At 32.1% G+C, this 22,614-nt stretch overlaps 1 protein-coding gene across 11 annotated transcripts in view; it reads right to left on the reverse strand.

Moving 5' to 3' along the window:
- Positions 1-22,614, reverse strand: part of LOC135207210 (proton channel OtopLc-like) — a 771,996-nt gene that overhangs the window by 25,307 nt on the left and 724,075 nt on the right. For 5 of the 11 annotated variants that reach the window (XM_064238822.1, XM_064238821.1, XM_064238816.1 and 2 more), the window contains exons 5-9: positions 13,200-13,313; positions 11,637-11,693; positions 9,511-9,667; positions 2,576-2,736; positions 1,624-1,786 (exon numbers count right to left, since the gene is read on the reverse strand). In XM_064238822.1, the coding sequence (XP_064094892.1) occupies positions 1,624-1,786; positions 2,576-2,736; positions 9,511-9,667; positions 11,637-11,693; positions 13,200-13,313 (652 nt within the window). The remainder of the gene's footprint in view (positions 1-1,623; positions 1,787-2,575; positions 2,737-9,510; positions 9,668-11,636; positions 11,694-13,199; positions 13,314-22,614) is intronic. The other 6 variants (XM_064238817.1, XM_064238814.1, XM_064238815.1 and 3 more) reach the window with 6 other exon arrangements.

The raw sequence follows: 22,614 nt of genomic DNA on the forward strand, positions 1-22,614 counted from the left end.
CATTATTACTATTTAATTTTTATGCATGCTCATTATGTTTGTCAAATTAGTCCTTTGTGACAGTTGTGAGAAACCATAATTGGTTACCACATGAGTGCAGCTTGTCTGAAATAAGACTGAATGAGGATGGGGATAAGGGAGATTCGTCAGGAAACTCTGCCTGAGAGAATAGACATTTCTGCAAAAGGTCCAATGCTGTTTTCAAGTATGTATGACCAAAGATATGCACACATGTCAGACAGCATGAATGTAGCTTCATGTACCATTTAGATGTGAGCTATTTACAGATTTCGATGGGAGCCGAGGCTAAAGAGGTACTTTACCATTTAATTAAGTTATTTATTTCACCAGCATCAACCTTATTGTGAATGCATTACCACCAGGTTTTCCAGGTCAATCTGTTTTCAACATCTCAGTATAGTCACACGATATCATGTGAAGTGATGAATTACAATGATAAACAGGGTGTAAGAATACCACCACTGTAAGTCCTGCGTGTCGTAAAAGGCGACTAAAAGGACAGCTGCTGCCTTGCAGTCTTACTTTTTAGTAAAAGGCTAGGCCCACTGTCAATAACTGTGGAAAACTGCTGCCTTGCAGGTGGACTTTTTACTCAAAGATGAGGCCCACCAACAATAACTGTGGTTGAAGACAACAAGGGCATGCGGCCGTAAAAACCCCATTGCCAAATAATAAACCATGCCTGATGTTGTAAGGAAATGCACATCAGGCAACCAACCCCTTAGTGTAGGGATAACAGTGGGAAAGAAGAAGAACCAAAAAAGAAGAAAATGCACTTGAACAGCTTACAATAATAATACTATATGCCTTTCATGCAGGAGTTTCATAAAAACTAAAACCCAATACTGTAGTTCATGTATGAGCAACTCTCATTGATGCACTACATCAAAGATAGACACTGGTACATTCTTCTCTAATAACTGTATTTGACTGTAAGATTTGTGTAAACCTAGGATGATCTGCTTGCTATATGGACATAAATCATGGTAAACCCCTTTCGTAAATTAAATTTGGAACAATTCAGTCATCCTACAAAAAACTTATTTTTCATGCCACAATTCAAAGTACTGTAATCACTTATGCTACCAAATGTAATTTGTTAGCATATAAGTTCAAAACATCTTAAATATATCATTGTTTACTCTGATGAATGGAGTTGGATCTGTAGCAAGGTAAACTAAAAGTGATAAATAGTATAGGCAGAGTAAGCAACTACAAAGGGTAGAATGCTACAATCCAAGGTTTGAAGACAGGAAATATGATAAAAGTATTGGTCAGGTAACTAACTGTCTTGTGCACAATAATGCTTACCCCAATAAATGAGCATTTCACTTCCAAGTTACTGGCTGAGTCTACGACAAAAACTTTAGGTATAAGTAGTAAAATTTTGTATTTGTGTTGAAAATATATAGTATATCATCATACTTAGTGTGCACCGCAAAATACTTCTTAATAAATATTGAATATTTAATATCTATTTTTTTGTGAATAACTGACACTTGAAATCCTTTGTATTTTCTAGCAAATCAACACTGCAATAAACTACTGATCACCTTCACCAGGAAAACCATTGAAAATAGACTTTGAAGTGATTATACCTACCAAGAATCATGTAGTCTTCACCCTTCTGTCCTTGTGCTACCTTGAACTCATTTATCTCTTTAAGACTCTCCCGTACAAGAGTTCTAACCCAGACACACAAGTTTGTGGCAACGATATGCATGAGACCAAAGCGAGCCAAGAATTTGAACTTATGGATGTTCAGCTGTGAAGATTGAGAGAAAAAAAAGAATGAATGATTCCTGGCTTCAATGATGTTCAGAATGACATTGCATCTATTCTTTCTCTAAAATCATAATTTTATATAAAACTGTATTAAAATTTTTCTACTGTTTACTAATACTCAATATAATAAAATAATAATAATAATAATAATAATAATAATAATAATAATAATAATGATACATGGTTATAATACCAAAACAATAGCCAGCTAAAAGTTCATGGAGTCTAATGAACATTCCATCATCTATAAAATCGAAGTACATTGGCAAAGACTTTGAATTAACAGATACGTATGTATGTGCTGTATTCAGCTGAGAAGAATAATAAAGAAAAATTTTCTAAGATTTATAGCACTATTAGTATTCAATATTGCAAGCATTCTTTCTCTAATATCTTACTTTCATACAAAACTGCATTACTAGTATTTTATTCCGTTTCCTCCTGATCACAAATAATAATGTCATTAATATTAGTAGCAGAAGTGCTAAGCTAAAAATTTCAGTGTTTATGGCCTATAATAACAATTCCAATACCACTCACAGAAAAGAAATCTAGTAACTATTAAATCCATTTTTAAAATCATTTAACTTTTTTCCACATTTACTCTTCCACTTCATATTTACATAATCTGCAAAAATGTTTGCCAAACTTTTGAAAATAAAAGTCTTTGCAACTAAACTATGATGGTGACTACTTGAATGATTAATGAATGAACAATTAATTATGGAAATACAATACCATAAGCGTAGGATTTACTTAAAATACTCACCCTAGCATTCATAAAGATGAAGTACATCTGCATGAAGGTAAATACCAGTTGTAACAAAGGATTCACTCCACGCAGGATCTGGTAGCAAGGTGAAACCATTGGAATCTCGAAAAAGACACCAAACTCTAGTCCATTGTATATCATGGTGCCCAAGCCAAATGCTGTAAAAAAACAAAAGCATTAAATACCAATAACTTGGTTATCATGCCAAACTATAAGGAATACATAGTATAAATTTAAAGAGGAACTGAGTCCTTAAACAGTGCATATCATTTGGTATCAATCATCACTGGAGGTTGATCCATCTGTATCCCAAAAAACTTTTGGCTACAAAAAACTAACAAGTATAAATCAGACTAATATAAAATGTAAAACCAAACTATTTAAAATAAAGTTTCATGGGAAACTCACTGAGATACCTTGGAAAAGGTACACATCAACTAAAGGGATGACCTAATATTCTCTTATAAGCATTGATTAAACCATGGAATGGGTGGGATCCCTCAGTACTGATGGTGAAATGCTAAACATCTGAAAAATAAAATTCTAAACTATCTAATGTTAATGAAAAAAAACCAAGAAATGATTTCAGGGACTAGAAGTGTACACGTTTTTGGGGGAAGCAATAGCACAGTATCAGGAATTCATTAAAAAGCTATATCATTACATATACTAATTCATATTACTCACACATTGCACACATATGGAACAAGCCAAAGGGGACATATATCTCCAAGTTGAAATAAAACATTTTGCTGCCTGTAACTAATTTCAGTTATAGCCCAAGCTAGGAAACCAGGTACACAATTAAAAAAGCAATGCAGCTTCATTGCTCAACCTATCTCTTTTTCTCTAACCTATTACATATTGATTTTCTCCAGCAGATACATTAGTCCTATAAAACTTCTTGCTTGTATGGTATACTAGTTTCACTGTACTGACCTGTGTACCTCTCGATTTTTAGATCACTCTAAAGGGATCTTTGAATTTCACATACAGTACATATCTGGTATTCCAGATACGTACTGAATTTGAAACTTACTGTAGCTTTATCTCAAGTTACTAAGTATGTATATATTAAATACTTTTATAATTAAAGACTTAGTTGCTCTTTCTGCATATACTAAATTAAAATACTAGCCAAGCAATTAATTTTAATAAAAAAAAATTAAATGTTACAGGCCTTAGGACAATTATTATTAAACTCTAAGCTTTTACTTCCAGGCATGACTTTATCATAATTTCTTGTAAAATCATAATAAAGTCATGCATATGGAAGTACATATGTGTAATGTGAAGCTCTTGATGCAAAGCATCTTCTGGTAACTCTATGATCCTTACAACTGCAGTTGTCATATAGAATTGTGTTCAACTTTTGACTATCTCCAGTTACAATAATCATGGGATTTTTTCATATTCTGCATATGGCACTGGATCTGGGTATACCACATGTTTAGACACAATATCAATTATTATTCAGAATGAGCCACATTTCAAAAGGAAAAAGTAGGCTCCAAGAAAAGATCCATAAATATTTTGTTTGGAAAGGAACAAAGACCTGGCTAGTTGTGGTGTGCCCTTTTATGTGAATACCAGTCCATAATATACACCAAGCCTGGGCAAACTCTGCACAAACTGGGGACCTCATTATAATTTTTCCAAGTAACCTCAGACCACATGACATTTTGAGCAATATTTGTATGCTTTAAGTATTATGCCAAAATGTTTTGGGAAGGATAACATGCAAACAAAGTACGTAGTAGTAACAAATTCTTTAAGTGCATTAGCTTTTCATTTTTTTATTTTTTTGCTATTTTGCCTCTCATTACACATTGTTTTCCACTAATTCTGTTTTTCTTCTCAGGGTGATGAACAAAAGAGGAACCTTCCAGGGTGGTTAATCAAATCTTGTGATTTTTGTTAAATATACAAGCCATTCAGTTAGACGTAGCCTATCTTTGATGGATAAAAGCCTATAAGAAAAATTATGAGTATACTATTATCATGTCATTTATTAGAGGCATACATATTTTAATGATTCTTACTCCAAATAAACCATCAACTTTGACCATCAAGATTTTGGAAATGCAAGAGTATTAACTGATAAATATAATGTTATCATTGTTATGTTATTCTGAAAGAGAAATTGAATATTGTTGAGTGTTTTTACCTGAAAGTGGAAATTGTCACCTGTTTAAAGGTAGCACTGTTAAATACAACAGCAATTGCAATAGTATAATTGTCTAACAATATATATATATATATATAATATTATATATATCTATATATATATCTATTTATATATTATATATATATATAATATATTTATAATTATAATATATTATATAATAATATATATATAGGTTGCAGGTCAAATTTAGCATAAGTTAGTTGTAAGTGCATGTATGTGGATGCTTGTGATATAAGCAAGTACAGTATGTATGTACATGTGAACGTGAATATTTGTGATGTGTGTGTACTGTGAAACATGTTTATCTCCTCTTGCTTAAAGTAACCTCTGGATTAAGCAATCCCACCACATATTCTGGTGCCCAATGTGGGGCACATAAGTGTAGAGTTGAAAATACGATTTTTGAGGGAAGAACTGGTGAAGAAAGAGTGAGAATGAAAGGTTATGAAATGAGAATGAAGAATTAAAGAAAATCAGGAGGAATGAAGGTGTGTTTGAATTGGATGTGAATGATACGAATACATGCAGTGTGTACTTAAGAAAGAGAACAAGTATTGTCTATAAATACAAGTCATACAAACATACCTTAATGAATACACACAAGTAATGGCACAGCTAAGTATTTGAATAGTAGTATGGTAATAAGAGTATGAGAATGAGACAACAGGCGAGTATGTGCGGGGAGTGCTAGCATGAAGAGAGATAAGAGAGTACATCTGAGGAGAGATATCAGAAGGAAAGAAAGCCAGAATGAGTAAGATATACTTGATCACTGGGTGCCTGGTTTGGCTGCGGGGAGGTAGGCATCAAATGAAAGACTGTATAACAGCAAGTCAGACTGAACGTTTTAGATGGATTAGGGTATGTAGTGAAGTGTGTGAAGTGCAGAGTGAGTAGGGTGTGTGGTAATTATGGCCAGGAGGTTAATTTTTTATAATGTGCAAAGTCCCTAAAAGTCTGTGTACTTTTTGTGGTAAGCCAGGTCATAGTACAGCAGTTGTGTGTATGAGAATGGGGCAAACAGGATACAGAATATGAGTGGATGCTAGTGTAGGTCAGAAACCGAGTATGAAGGTTCAAATGTAAAAGAAGAATTTGTGTGTAGTGGTATGTAGTACTTGAATAGTGAAGTTGACAACAAAATATGGGAAAATGTAGTGTAGTGCAAGATTTTGCTGTTTTCAGTAATACATAAGCAAATATCTTACTGCCTTTTTACTGGTATTGATTTTTCTGAGAAAGAATGTTACCGTATATTTTTCGATATGGAGAACTAGTTGATGTTTAAAGGAAATAGTGCTTGCAAGGATACAGTGTGTGTGTGCATGTGTGTGGGCTAATTTTGTAAGTGTGACAAGTATAGGGAAAAGTGAGGATGGATGTTTATAAAGGATGTGAAAGATATGCAACAATGGTGTCCAGTGATAACGGAGTTGAAGGACTTTACTAAAACTGATGTTCCAATTTCTAGGTGGAAAGATATATTAAAAATATTAAAGAAAATTGCTGGCAGGTTTGTAGTTTGCCACGGACTGGTGCAACTTCCATGTAAATAGATGGATGAAGGGGGATATGTCCAACTGGAATTGTTCATGATAGGTTTGGACATATTGGAAAGTTCCAACCGTGGGAATGTATGAAAGAGAGACTGTAAGCACGGTTTCTGAGTGTGACATGTATGCTACTACATATGAGGCTTGTCAGGAAGGGAAACATCCAAGAATGTATGAAAGTCCACCTATTTGAGGTTGAGTATGAATGAACCATTTGGAATGGTAGTGAATTCTCTCAGTGAATTCATAGGCTATGTAATTATGGTAATAATAGTACTGTACTATATCATATGAGTAAGATTATGCATTACTGATGAAGAATAAGAGAAGAGCGAATATTGCAGGAGTAGTGAAACACTTTGCTGCCAATGTTAGCAGACGAAAATGTTGAATGACAATGGTCCTTAGTTGGTAAGAAGAGCTATTGAGACATGTTGCAAGAGTGGGGAATTGAGCATCATGAGTTTACAACTCCTTATATGCTAAGTGTGAAATGGCTGGCTGTGTGTGCAGTGAGAACACTGGGGAAATGTTACCAAAGATTACAGAGAGAGAGAGAGAATGAATGGGATTTGTATACTGGCAAAGCTTTGTGGTTGATAATTAAGAATGTTCACAAGAGTGCTGGGATGTCTTCATGCAATTATGTAATGAAGTTTGTGAGGTGCTTCAGACCAAGAATGAGATAGAAGTGTAGGGGAACGAGAAAGGGAGGTTTACAAGTTGAAGTGGGCATGAAAGTTCTAAAAGAGGTGACTGAAAAAGGAAGGTTGACTATTAGTAGGATGAGAATAAAGTCTGATGGACCATTTGTTGTAAATAAAGTTTGGTCAAATGGGATGAGTTATCTGCTAGAATGTGAGCTTTAGTAGAGAAATACAAATGCAGCGATAGCACATGACTTGCACAGATGGAGTAAGCTACCACATTATTTCACTCAAACCACGAATAAGGTTTTGCTGAACAAATGATTTGCAAGTGAGAAAGAATGAATGATATTGAACAAAAGAATCAGACTAAAACTCTTCTGAGACTAAAACTCCTTTGAGAAAGAAAGAGAAAATAAGAGCATACAAATATAAATGTGATACTTGAAGAAATGGATGAAAGGCTGCAAAATCTGAACAAAGGAATACATATGTGATTTCAGTGAATTTGAAATACGTGAAAAGAGTGAGAGAACAAATGAGGCTGAACCAGAAATTTTGGATGAATGTTGGGTTGAAACAAAAATGGAAAATATGGAATGGAATAAAAAGCTGGATTTGGGGCAAGAGGAATCAGATAGAATGAGAGTGTATGTGAGTCCATAACACATCAAAGAGGACCTGCATCAGAGTGCAAGTGGTTAATGTGGAAGGCTATTTGAATCTGGAGGTGTGAATGTCGCACACAACTATGAAGTGTTAATGTGGTGCATATAGAGGAGAGAAATGTAAAAGTTTCAAATTTTTGCTAGTATGGTTTGCTTCTCATTATTGTTTTCCACTATTTTGGTCTTATTTTCCAGAGTAACAGACAAAAGAGGAAGGTTCCATGGCAGTGAAGTCTAACTTTGTGATTTTTTTTGTTAAACACAAACCATTCAGTTAGTAGCAGCCTATCTTTTAGATGGACTGAGGCCTACCTAAAGGAGATTTTATGAGGACTACTGTCTTTCATGAGAGGCATCTTTTGGTGATCAATCAAACAGATCATCATCAATTCTAAGCATCTAGATCTTGGAAATGAGAGTGTTAACTGATGAATGTTAAACTGAAAGATACAGTAAATTATTATTGAGTGAACTCTGATTAAGAGTGGAAATTCTTAATTTTCAAAGGTAACATTGTGTACATCAGCTTTTGCAATGTTATTGCCTAACTGTTAAATTTACAGTTTGTAGGTTGCCTTTAGTATTAAGTTGTAAGTGCATGTATGTGAATGTTCGTTTGCCAATTTAGAGCCTGGTTAGTGAGAAAACACTGCAAATTCACAAATCAGCTCTCTCAAGGGTGAGAGATATAAAGCCAAGGAGGTGGGAAACTGCCCTTTATCCTCTAAGAATTGGCCACACTCAAACACACTCATTTGGTTCAGATTTTCCAAAGGCTGGTGAGCTCTGCTGTTCTACACACTTGCGAAGTTCTATCCTCCCTGAATGCCATGATGAAGGTAACTACTTTCCCTCTGGGACTCTTGGAGAGAGACTTGTCTATGTGCAAACTGAGGCAGTTTTATGTTTGTAAGCAAACTGATTTGCTTCAAGAGGTATACAGTGGACCCCCCGTATTCGTGGACTCACACATTCGCAGGTTTCTCTCTGGAACATTTTCCCGCATTATTTGCGGAAAATTCGCCTATCTGTGGTATTTTTCTCTGAGAAATATCCACAAATTCTTGGGTTTTTTTATCAATTTCATCATAAAATGCACTTTTTGTGATAAAACTATATAAAAGAAAACCAGGTATAAAATTTTTTATTGGGTTTTTCTTGAGTTTTAACTAACAAAATAGGGGGTTTTAAGCATTTTTATAGGGGTCCCAACTATTCGCAGGTTCTAATTACTCATGGGGGGGTCTGGTACGCATCCCCTGCGAATACAGGGGGACCACTGTACTACTATTTTATATTTTTAAAAGTTTCATTATAGTCATTGTACATATGCAAGGTGTTTATAAAAGTATTTATAAAACCTAAACAAATTTAAAGTGTGCTTATAGATTAACCATGACCTTGTCAATAATCAACACAGAAGCAGGTGGGGTGTAAGAGTAAGCGGTAGAGATAGCATTGTACCACAGCCTTGTCGGTCACATTGTCCAGTCACATGATCATATATGTCATAAACAATATTGTTCTTGCTCAGTTAACCTCATCAACTTCAAGACTCGAAATATTATAATAAATAATTATCTACATGAAGTATTTTTCTTGCCTATAAGTGCCGACTTGATATTTTCTGCATATTAAGTACAGTTTTATGTAATGTAGGGTGCATGGATTGCACAATCTCTGTAAGTGGTATTTGACTCTAGTTTTTCTAAGGGTAAGAAGGGGGGACCCTCAGGGGTGAAAGGGTGGTATCATATTTTAATTTCCTGATGTAAATGATTCAAACTGCCTGAACTATAAATTGCCAGCTGATGCCTTTAATTACCTACTTTAAAAAATACTACAACTAAAGTACTGAAAGGAATTTGCTTCTTACCAATGGCACCAATTCTGAGGAAAAAGGATCCATGGCTGTGCTCATTGTCTGAGGTCTTGTGCTTCTTGGGTTTACTGCAGGTTGAAGATGTGAGCTTCTCCTGCGTCGGGGAACCATCAGGAATGCCTTCAGTTTGTCGTACCTTCTGTAACACTCCCTGAGGAGAGTTGGAATCACACTAGGGGTCCAAAGTAAGCACTGTTCATAGCATACTGACCATACAAGATATAGCCATGCGCAAAGTTGTTCTTAACACTGAAAACTCAACATAACTTACCAAGCTAGTGAAAAAAAAGGCAGACATGTATCACATTTCCCTGTTGGTTTACACAAGTATTTCATACTCTAGTTTAGATGGCACTGTAAAATCGTTACTCAAAAATCAACATACTAGTACAGTATGCACATATTTGGTGAAGACAGCAACTAATTCAACTTTCCTTTCCAATAACACTCCTGAATCTTCACATAATTAGTTAGAAATGTGACAAATATTATTGTTATCAATGAATATTTCAGAAATCTACAAATATATTTCAAATTAACAAAGTACATGTCTCAATTTCACAGTCAAATATAAATATATAAATATATATAAATATATATATATACTATATGTATATATATATATAATATATATATATATATATATATATAATATATATATATATATTATATATTATATATATATTATATATATAATATATATATATATATATATATATATATATATATATATATATATATATTACTATATATATATATATATATATATATCTATATATATATATAGATATATATATATATATATATATATATATATATATATATATACTGTATACAAACACACATATGTAGTGATAATGATTGTTCCAACCAAATAAAAACTGAACTAAAAAAATTATATTAATTTCTTTGTATGATACTGGCACTTCAATATTAAAATTTGAGGGAAGCTAAAAGATGCTTTTGCAAGATGATAATGCAACTAATAAGGCTCTTGATAATTCACCACTCCAAACTAAAATAGACCGCCCTTAAAAATGTAACTATTTTTCAGCTACATATTACTGTGTACTGTTCAAAGTTACTTTTCAGAACAAACAGACATTAATCATGGTATACCATTTGGACTGCTCTTAATGCAATATTTATATATATATATATATATATATATATATATATATATATATATATATATATATATATATATATATATATATATATACAAATAGTTAGTAAGATATTAAGTTAATTATTTCAAGCCATGTTCTAAAAACTTATTAGGTAAACACAGTCACACAATAGTAGTTCAGGTTTATCAAGTCCATTTACATTTTCAAGAATTCAGAAAGCATCATCATACCAACTGTCCAAAAGTATTCCAGAAAAAATGCTGCAGAGTCTACAATGCAAGTTTTTGAATAACCTTCACACTGATATGCTACAATGAAGGCTAATATAGCAGATTGTTAATTTTGTGTTCTGTAAAAATAAGAAAACATGCAATAGCTTATAGCATAGCACATCTAAACAGAAGTCCTTGACTACTGCATTGTATGCTGTAATTTACCAGTAGAAAACTAGAGAATGCTGCATAACTATCATGATCAACTTTTTCAAAATCTGGTGTAAGGGGTTCGGGCTTGAGGCGCAGGGGATGATGGGAAACGGGAAAACTGCCTCGAAAGCGCCACACAAAAGTTACTCGATTCTGTCCTCTTATTGTCAAAGAGAGAGTCACGCTGAATTCACATGATCTCCTCAGTATGGAATGGATTCAATGGAAGTGTTCATGACCAGATCTTTTAACCTAAAGATTATCTTGAAAGGAGGTTTTCATGACTTTACTAGGCAGTGCACTGGTACTAGTTGCATAGTAATAGTAGTAGTAGTAGTAGTAGTAACAGTAATAGTTGTAGTAGTAGTAAAACTGGTAGAAGTAGTAAAAGTAGTAGTAGTAGTAGTAGTAGTAGTAGTAGTAGTAGTAGTACAAGCCAAGCAAGTCGTTAGCTGTGGCCACAAGTCCCAAACACAGCCGCCCGCATCATGCGTATCTATCAGGCCAAAGGAAAACTCTTGTTCAAGCTAAGAGGGGTTACCCAGGTAGGCCTTAAATGACTCACCTCATTGTATGCGTAATATTCATACTCGGACACATTGTACTGGCCAGAGTGGTGACCCTGTGAGCACAAATAATCATCAGCAAAGAATGAAAAAGGAACACATTTGTGCCCTTTCTCAGGGGAATGTGGAGAACGACAGCTGGAGGGAAAGAGGGCCAAATTCCTGCTACTTTTGTTAAAATGTGTCCCATCTACACATATACAGTACATTAGCATATAAAGTGCATCTTATCAACAACACTATAAAAGGAATATGACACTGGTTACTCCATAAAGCGAGCTATGGGCTCATCTGTTTGAAAGCACTTAAGTTTGTGGCAATTGTCTTTACTACTTTTTTTTCATTCATTTTCTTACAGAAGTCAAGAGAAGGCTCTAAATGGTTCTAATTGCATTGGAAATCATCAAGGAATTTGCAAGCTACTTTCAGACCAAGAAGCACATTTTAAATGATGAGCTACAGAATTGCATTGACAAGATTTCACAGAACACACTTGGCAAAATTAGTGGCACCATAAGATGTGACAGAACTGCACTTAAAACTTATGTTAATATGAATAACAATCAGCAAAGACTTTTTAAATGAAAAGAAGTTGTTTGAAATGCCAAGAGCTGGAGTTAATGCAGGAAGAACTAGCCACCTTTACATTCCACTCTTGCAACTATCCATCGCCTTGGTAAGGGGGCTAGGATGCTGGTAGTGTGAAAGAAGGAAGAATATTATCTCCTATAGTTTTAACAGTGTTCAAATTTCAGAGTTGTCTAACAGAAAATGTTTTCATTTGATTTCTTAAAATTAAAGTTTGTTAACTATTTACAAAAACTGTAGTTTTTGTACATTAAACAAATACATTTAAATTTAAGTAAAGGGATCCATTGACATCGATTTTATAAACTTACAATGGAAAAGTAGATTGAGGTCCTTCAGAAAATGAATGAAATTTAGCTCATTATCTACAGTATTATTAAACAGTTTGACTTTTTTTTTTTTTAATTTGAAGAGACTTACTTATTAGCTATCAAAAGGCAAAAGCCACACAATATCCGAATCTCTAAAGTGTTAACAAGTAAAGTCTAACTCTTGTGCTATGCATTGCCTATGTGAGCTTTTTCAATACGTAAGTCTAGTTACCCAACAATTTTGCTTACAACAATCTAGTATTACAGTTTCTACCAAAAGATGAATGAGATGTTAACGCTACAGAAGATACGAGAAACAAAGAGTGACTACGCTAAGTGAGGCATTTGATATGACTAAAATCTGCGTCCTTGCTAGCATCAGTCATTTAGCTCCCATTACATCAGCATAAGTGAAGTAACAGAGTGCCAAGTCAGTGCCGATATGTAATGACCATACAAAAAAAATCTACTCGGTTTTCTACGAACGTTACATGATTTGCAGCTACAAAAACAAAATCTTCTAACAGAAAAGAAAAAAAATAAAAGAATATACTAAGCAGTGAACAGAAACCTATAATATTACTCAAAATACAGGAAACCAATGCATTGAACTCAACGTTGTAAATGGAACTAAACAAACGCCCCTCTGGTACCAAATCTCACCATAAAGACCTGAGGTTTTTTAGGTTTCCTGTCGCGGGCGGAGTCGGAGAGGAGGTAGCATAACACATACAGCAGGAACAGTATGCTGATGCCGTAGAGGTACGTGAAGAATGCCTGCGGAGAGACACCTCAATTAGAATATAAACACATCACTGGATTAGCCAAACATATATATGGTTTATAAAAGAGCTCGGTTAAAATACGTAACAGTGTTTCATCCAAACATAGAAAAGAAATCATCCACTACAATTACCCAAAAGTGTACATACTATACTCGTGATAAATTATGATATATAAACTGTAAACATGATCTGCTCAATACTGTCAGGTTAAAACAGGTAAAAATAAACATTTTCTTTCAAACGTTGATGCTGTTGTATTTTCGTGTTAGTATATATTTTTTGTTTTTTGGTAAAATTCTGGAAGGTAGTTTAACAAAAGTCTTCAAAGTGAAACAAGAAATGGAAAATAAAGTCAACAAATAATTGATGCAAATAACAAAAGTACATACAAATAAAAGATGAGAAAATAACTGACTTTCATTATTTTAAAGGGATATGACCACTGCCTCTGTAATTGCAAAAAAAAGTCACTGAATATTATAAAAACAAAGTTATTTACTGAAAACTTTAAGAGTTTAACAAAAACACTTTCATATTTCTACCTACTTGATATATTCAGTTATCAAAATAATAACTTTGTCTGATTATTGTAAATGCACTTGAGTAAAGAATTTTTGTACTAAACTATAAACATTAAACAATTTTTCAAACATAAAGGCTAAGTGCTTCATGACAAACTCTGTCTCAATCATGCTTTTCTAATACGTAAACTAATGATTACCGAAATTTGGATAAGCTATACACACAGGCATACCATCTGGCAATAATTGGGTCGAAGTTGTGGAAAAATTTTTACTGCCAATATGCCAACATATATTATATATACACACACCACCACACCACCACAATAATATTATATATAATATAATATAATTAATATATATTATATATATATATTATACTATAAATATTAATAATATATAAGTATGTATATATATATACCACATTATATTTTATATAATTATCTTATATTATAAATATAATATATATATAAAAATATATATATAGATATCCTATTATATATATAAGTATATATATAATATAAAATATGTATTATATATGATATATATATTATATTATAAAATAATTATACATATATTAATTATTATATAATATACTAATATAATATATATAATATATATTATAATATATATATAATTATGTATGTTGGTATATATAATATATAATAGATATATTATATAATATTATATAATATATCTATATATCTATATATATATATATAATATATATATATATATATATATATATAGATATTTATATATTATATATATATTATCTATATATATATATTATCTATTATATATATATATATATATACAAACAACACACCCACACACACCACACACACACACCACATATATAATACTATATATATATATATATATATATATATATATTAATAATATATATATATATAATATATATATAATATATATTGTGTATATATTAGATACACACACCACACACACACACACACACACACACACACATATATATATAATATATATTGATATATTAATAATCTATCTATATATATTTAAAACATAATATATAATAATATATATCTAATATTATATCTTCTATATAATATATTATAATATATATATATATATATTATCTATATATAATTATATATATATATAGAATATTATAATTATATAATATATATATAATATATTTAGTATATTTATAATACAATATATTATATATATATATTTATATATATATCCATAATATATAATAAATAATATACTATTTTATTTATCTATATTATATATATATAAATATAACATATATACATTATAATTATATAATATACATAATACTAATATAATATATCTATATAGAATAATATACTACATATATTATAATTAGATAAATATTTATAACATAAATAAATATCTTAATTAATATAATATATATTATATATATAATTATTATATATACACCTATACATATTTATTAAATTTATATTATTATAGTATTACACACACAACACAACACATATATATCTATATGTAATGTATAAATAAATATACAAATACTTAAAATATATAAATATATACAATATTATTTATTATAATTATAATTATTTATGTATATATATTATATCTATATGTAATTGTATTAATAAATTATACATACAAATTATATTAACTAAATAGTGCATAAATATATTATATAAGAGTATATTATTAATATATATATAATATATATATATTTATATATGTATATATATACAACACACACACATATCTAATCAGTTTTATATGTATGTATAAATAAAGTATTATATATTCAAACTTATTATAATATATATATATATTATTATATAATATATATAATATATATATATGAGATTATATATATATATATACACACACAGTATCTGTCTATATGTAGTGTATAAATTAAATACTATATACAAATATTATGTAATATAATATATAATAGTAATAAATTAATTATATATAAAAAATCTTAAATATATATATATATAATATATATATAAATTATATAATATATATTTTATGTAATATGTATTTATATAATATTAATTTAATATAGAATTATTTTAATATATAATTCTATAATAAATTTATAATATATTATTATATTTATATATATAATTCTATATTTATAATATAACTTATCTTAATTATATATATTTATTTTATATATATATATATTTCTTAATTGCAGGACCTGTTTAAACTGGATGGTATCTAGCAGATATGTATTTTGATTCAGGTAAAGTTACAAGCTTTGGGCTACCAGACGAGGGATAGCTTGTAACTTTACCTGAATTATCTCCACTAGATGCCATTCAACTTAGATGAGTCCTGTTCTATTAATGCACAGAACAATGGTGTAATTGATAGTGATGTATGTATGTATGTATGTATGTATGCATGTATGTATGTATGTATGTATATGTATATGTGTATGTGTATATGTGAATATATATATATACACACATACACATACACACACATTTATGCACACAAACACACACAGGCAGTCCCCAGTTAAGGGGGGGGGGGGGGGGGGTTCCGTTGGGGGCAGCTTAATGATAAGCGAAATATAGGCAGTCCCTGGTTGTTGGAAGCATCAGATATTAGTGCCTCTGTTGGGCTTGTCTAGTGCCGAAAATCGCCAAAATTTGGTGATTTTCGGTTATCATCAAGCTGTCCCAACAGAAACCCCACCCCCTTAACCGGGGACTGCCTTTATGTATGTATTATGGCTAGTGCCTTGTATGATAAGGCGCCCTATGAGGTAATGTTAGACTAGCGATAATCTATACGCTAAGTCGGTTGGTATTGCACTTCCATTTTCAATGGAGTGTCTGGGGTTTTGTAGATCACTTACGAAGTCGGTATTATCTTTACGACGATGTGTTAAACTCATGGTTCGGTGAGGTTCTTGTAGAAAACACAAGGTATAAAAATAGTATATTCTTCTGAAGTTTTACATGATGAAGATCAGGTATGATTGTACAAGTCTTCTAATAACGATAGCTTGATCGCTTCTGCCAATGATGATGGCTAATCCTATTCCTCTACATGATAAAGCTTAGGTAAAGAGGTACAGGTCTTCTAATGTCGATAGCTAACTCTGTTCTGCCTGTCTACCATCTCTGTTACAAGTTATGAAGGAACAGACAGTAGTTCGAACATATGAACATACATACAATGACATAGTTTCATACGAACACACAATCAAATGAGACACGCTACAGATCACGTAGGCGGTAGTTGTCTCAAGCAGGGAGCTTGGACTAATGTTTATAAACAATTGAATGACTACAAGTGACGGCATGTTATCTTAGCCTACATACTTATTGTATACGTCATCTTTAGCGTCTCTAGTCTGATCACATTCCTGCAAGCAATCTTTTATATATATGGACTAACATTCCATATTTTTATTATGTAAACACTTACATTAGCTCGGTCAGCTACCAAAACCAACTACTGAATATTACTCAAACTTGACTTGCATTTGACTTATAGGAGTGTGATACAGACACTATGTGAATATATATATATATATAAGTAAATAAAAATTCATGGTGTACATGAATTGATTCAAGTAATAAAATATAAAACAATGATATTGGTAAATAATAGTGATCACGTGCTATATAATGATACAGTTTTTCACTTCATCTCTTTAAGATACTTATGCTACAGAAAATACTAATGTACTCTGATAATTGCATAGAATGAAGATTAACATGATAAAAATCATATTTTAACTGATAAAAAATTTCATATATGAATTGATAAAATTATTAATGTTTATGCTAACTGTTATATATCTGATTCATTAATTCATATACTAACTCATAAATAACTGCAGATATTGGTAAGAAAAAAGGTAACGGATTGATTATAGGCTACCTGATTTGTTTATACATTGGTATATGGATTCATATAATTATGATTAATATATGTGCACTTTAAATAGATTCCTACTGCGTACACGCAAAGATATATTTAGATTCTGTTATTTATGATCATTTATATAAGAGATTCCTATTGCGTACACGCAAAGATATATTTCGACTCTGTTATTTATGATCAATTATATATAGGATACATGATACTTTATATATATAGGATACATGACCGAGGTTATACTACTTCACTTTTAACTAGCTTTCGAACAACTTTTCGTCCATTACACAGTTCCAGACAACCACCTTTAGCCAATTGAAACGGCCTTTTTCAATGGTTAAAACAAGGGGAAAATTTGCCTGGGCGGGTCCAACGTTCCATTTTGCGCTCATACTTATTCTCTGCATCCTAAGCTACACGATTACGTTCGCGATGAATAAAAAAAACATCCCCAGCACGAGTCCTTCGCCAGCAAAGTAGAGTTGAATATCCTTCAGGACGTAATTGTCGGAAGTATGTCCCTTTTGTAGTCGAATTCCGACAGCCGCTGGAGCGTTCCGCATGAAAACGAGATTAACAACGAGATACGGTGTCGGTCGAAGAAGTCCATGAAATTCCTTTCACATTGTAGGCGGTTGTTACTTGACTGTAGTCGTCCGCTGCGACGAACGATTTTTTTGAAGTTGCGATGTGAAACTCTCGTACCGCAGGATACTGTAACCAGGTTCCATTAATCAGCCTGCAAGTGAAATTATACTTGTCACAAGGGCAAAGTAAATTCAGACGACATCCAAATACAGGGGAGGGAAGAGAGCCATTTAGACCAGACTTAACCCACATGAATTCGCTGATATTTTGGAATTCAAAAGAGTCCGCTGTACAAACTTTTTTATCCATGGCATTAACAATGAGTGAACCTATCCAGGTCTATGATGACTGTAAAAATATCCATAATTATAACAAATAACAGATATCAATACAAATCCCAAAGAAAATTCGATATTACTGGTAGTAAATTACTAGACAAAGAAGTGAAAAATGGAGCTATTTGTAAGATTGCCAGGCAGCATAAGAGTCAAAGAGAATATTAATCATGATTCTATGTGCCCTAACAAAAGTTTCATATTCAATTTTCTCGTGCGCATCCTCTGAGGTTAATTTTTTTTAAAACTTTATTAATAGGTAGGAGATGCAACGAAAAACCCACTATGTAACTAATTTCTATATAAACTTTGGGTTTTTCAAGAAAATGTGACATTTTCCCATGAATGTTTTACTTGAATTGTAATAGGCTAATGTTGCAAGTAAATATTTCATATATACATATCTTGATACTTCTAAATGTCTATGAGGTTCAGAAAAAAAAATTAATTCATTTTGTTGTTATAGAAATTCTATTGCTTATATTGTTCATTAATTTTAAAATGATTACAAGTCCTTAACTAATTGCATTACACACACGGATAAGAATATGTTATGTGGCCTGTCATGTGACCTATGAACCACATGTGAAGTTCATGAACTAAGCATTCCTTTCTCCAGTCAATCTGCTTTTGCAAGCAGAGACGACACACAGATGAAGCCTGTGTAAGCAGATTATTGAGGTTAAAAGGAACAAATGCTGATACGGCAATGATGACGTCGTCACTTGGCAGGAGATTGCTCTCAGCCAGCTAAGAGTTACGTTACTTGCTGTAAGAGATACGACTTTAGTATTTTCAAATGATATTTTAGTGTTATAATTCTCCACCCGCATGAGAAGAATGTCTGAAAAAAAAAAACAACAGTACCAAAATTGAACAATATATTAGTTTCATGTTGGCATTATGTTAAATAAATATTCCTTATTCAAACTATATGAAAAAGGTTTCCATACGAATTCTATATATATTATTAGCCCTGTATAAGATTCATATAGGATTATTCCATAGATAACATTTTCACTTCTAGACTTCCTGACTTTAAAATCTCTTTTATTTTATTTTATTTATTTTATTTATTATTAGTTTATTTATTTATTTATTTATTTAATTTTTTTTTTCATTGACTACGAATATAAATCACCGGGACAGACAATATGTCAGTAGATTTTGGATATGTGTTTGAACTTTTAGCTTATTTGTCATTACTAAAGCGTTAAGTTAGAGTTCAAATCTTTACGCATATATATTTGGATATTTAATTATCTATGGTTACGTTTTGCTTATTGATTTTATCGTGATTCCTTTTTTATTATAATTTGTAACCCTTCCGACTTCTTACGGAGTGTATTATATTGACTCCACTTGTATCCATATTTATTTTATTTTTTTATATTTATTTATTTATATATTTTTTTATATATATTTGATAAATTAATGGTTGGCTTGAATATGTGGAAAAGTGTTCTAGCGGCGTACCGTATAAGGCTACTTGCGGCATCAATTCTATAGATACAAGATATAAATGATAAAGGTATTTAAAACCGCGAGAACCGCTATAATCCGGTCGGATCCAATATCACGAGTTGTAACTCGTAAGACATTGACACTTCCTATTTAATTATCCGTTATTCTACCAAACCGATTGACTCTGGTGATCAAATATATTATTGGTTTTCTTAATGGAAAGGAATTCACACAACGTGTTAAGGAGATTATTATTGATTTACACCACCCGAGTCAGATTATCATGTGTTGAATTCCATGTTTACTGATTTAGCACTCATAAATATTCCTAACGCACTCAATTGCGGTGTTTGTTTTTAGTGCTAATTAATTCTATATAACGTGTCAAGGAACTATTAACACTAAGAAGTGTTTATTCCCTCTGTCAGACTCGTAACTCTGTTAATAATTCTAAGTATATTCTTTCAAGGATTGATTTGGCACAGGATAGGCCCCTAAACTGACAGGTGTCTTAGTGTGTCCCTTGTTTTCATGACACGTGTTACAATCAGTTATGTGCTTTTTATATCTGTAAGCATTGTAGGCCAGAAAACAGTGATTTGGCTTTCTGTGAAAAAGGAGGGAACCCTGGATGACGGAATGCAACCAGTTTATGACGATTGGTATGAGAGAGATTATTACTACTACCTGGTCGTTAGTCATCTGCTGTGTTCTTCGGGTTTTCCTCGTCACGGACCTACATATAATATTACATTTGATTACATTATTCTGATACACATACTTTAAATATACTTTTGCTTTAGGGTTTCTGCTCGAAGTGTGTATTGTTTTTGCTTAGCCGCTGACCCTGTTTCCGTTTCGAAGTGTTTATTGTTTGGTGTTTATTGCTGCTGACTCTGTTTCCGTTCGAAGTGTTTATTGTTTGGGTTATGTCTGTTGACGCTTGCTTTGTTCAGTTTGTAACAGTTCTGCGCTCCGACCCAGATATTCAATGCTCGCGATCTCTTGGGTTAAGGAATTTTCTTGTTTAGATACGGTTTAACAATAGGTACGGATGTTTCTATATCTTTTAGTCTAATTAATGGTTCTTTGCAGTATGGTGCGGGATTGCGGGATAATGCGTCAGCTATGATAATTGCTTTCCCAGGTAGATATCTTATCTTGGCTCCAAAGACCTGAATGATCATTTGTCACCGAGTTCCTTTTGGACTGTGATTAAAGCCTTTGAAAAAACTCGGTAAAGGACTCATGTTCAGTAAGGACTTTATCAGGATAGCCATAGATTATGAACTTAAAATGTACTAGTGTTAAAGATACCTAGCCCTTCCTTGCCTATTACTGCATATTTACTTTCAGAGGGCTTTAGTTTACGTGAATAAAAAGCTATAGAGAAGAACTGTTTATCATATTACTGAAGTAGTATCCCTCTTACCCCTTGGTCTGAGGCGTCTGTTGCAATAAAAAAAAAATTTCCTTATTTAAATCAGGGATTTTTTAAGTTAGGTAAGCTGCATTTTCCGCTTTTAAGATATCGAACGCCTGTTGATGCATTTTCAGACCATAATAAATCTACGTTCTTCTTCGTAAGATCTGTTAAAGGAGCTGTCATGATTGGAAGAGTTACATATTTACATACGATTGTAATACCCACTACAGCGCAAAAGTGCTGTATCCCCTTTTTACGTTAATAAGTACCGGAAAGTTATGAATAGCCGACACCTTACCACGGACTACTTTAAGACCTTGACCAGACACATAAAACCTAGATATACATGTTCGGTTTTTAAAAAACTCACATTTAGATATTTTACTCTGAGATTATTTGTCTTTGTCTCTGTAGCACTAGCTCTACTTTATGTGAATGTACTTCTAAGGTATTAGAAAAGATTACAAGATCATCCATATAGGCATGTAGGTTATCCCCTAAAAGTCTCCAAACACTATATTGTAATTGGGGTGCAACGTAAGCCGGAGCATCCGTAAAAATTGATAATGTCCCCTGAGTGTGCTGAAAACGGTGTATGAGGTACAATCACTTAGGTAATGGTATCTGGTAAAAGCATTTAAGTAAGTCCAAGTTGGTGAAAAAAAAATTTATTCTAACCTAACAGAGATAAGATGTCGTCGGTACATCGCACTGGAAACTATCGGAAGTCGTTTCCTTGTTTAAGCGACCGTAATCTGCGCAGATACGCCAAGTCCGATCTTTTATGGCATGACGTTTGAGGGAAAAATTATATGGGCTATTTGATTTCCTAATGACTCCTATTACTAACATTTTTCAACTTCGTCATTTATCTCTATTTTGAAATTTCATTGAGAATCTATACGAAGGTACGTAAATAGCTTTATGTTTGTCCTTAGACCGTGTTTTGTGTTAAATTACATCCGTTTTTTTTCCAGAGATCACTCGCCAGTGGAGAAACTTCCTGGTATTAAGGTAGAAAATTAAAAAAAATCTGCTGAATCACCTCTGCTTGAA

Source organism: Macrobrachium nipponense, chromosome 32 (genome assembly GCF_015104395.2).
Source record: "Macrobrachium nipponense isolate FS-2020 chromosome 32, ASM1510439v2, whole genome shotgun sequence".
Lineage (NCBI taxonomy): Eukaryota > Metazoa > Arthropoda > Malacostraca > Decapoda > Palaemonidae > Macrobrachium > Macrobrachium nipponense.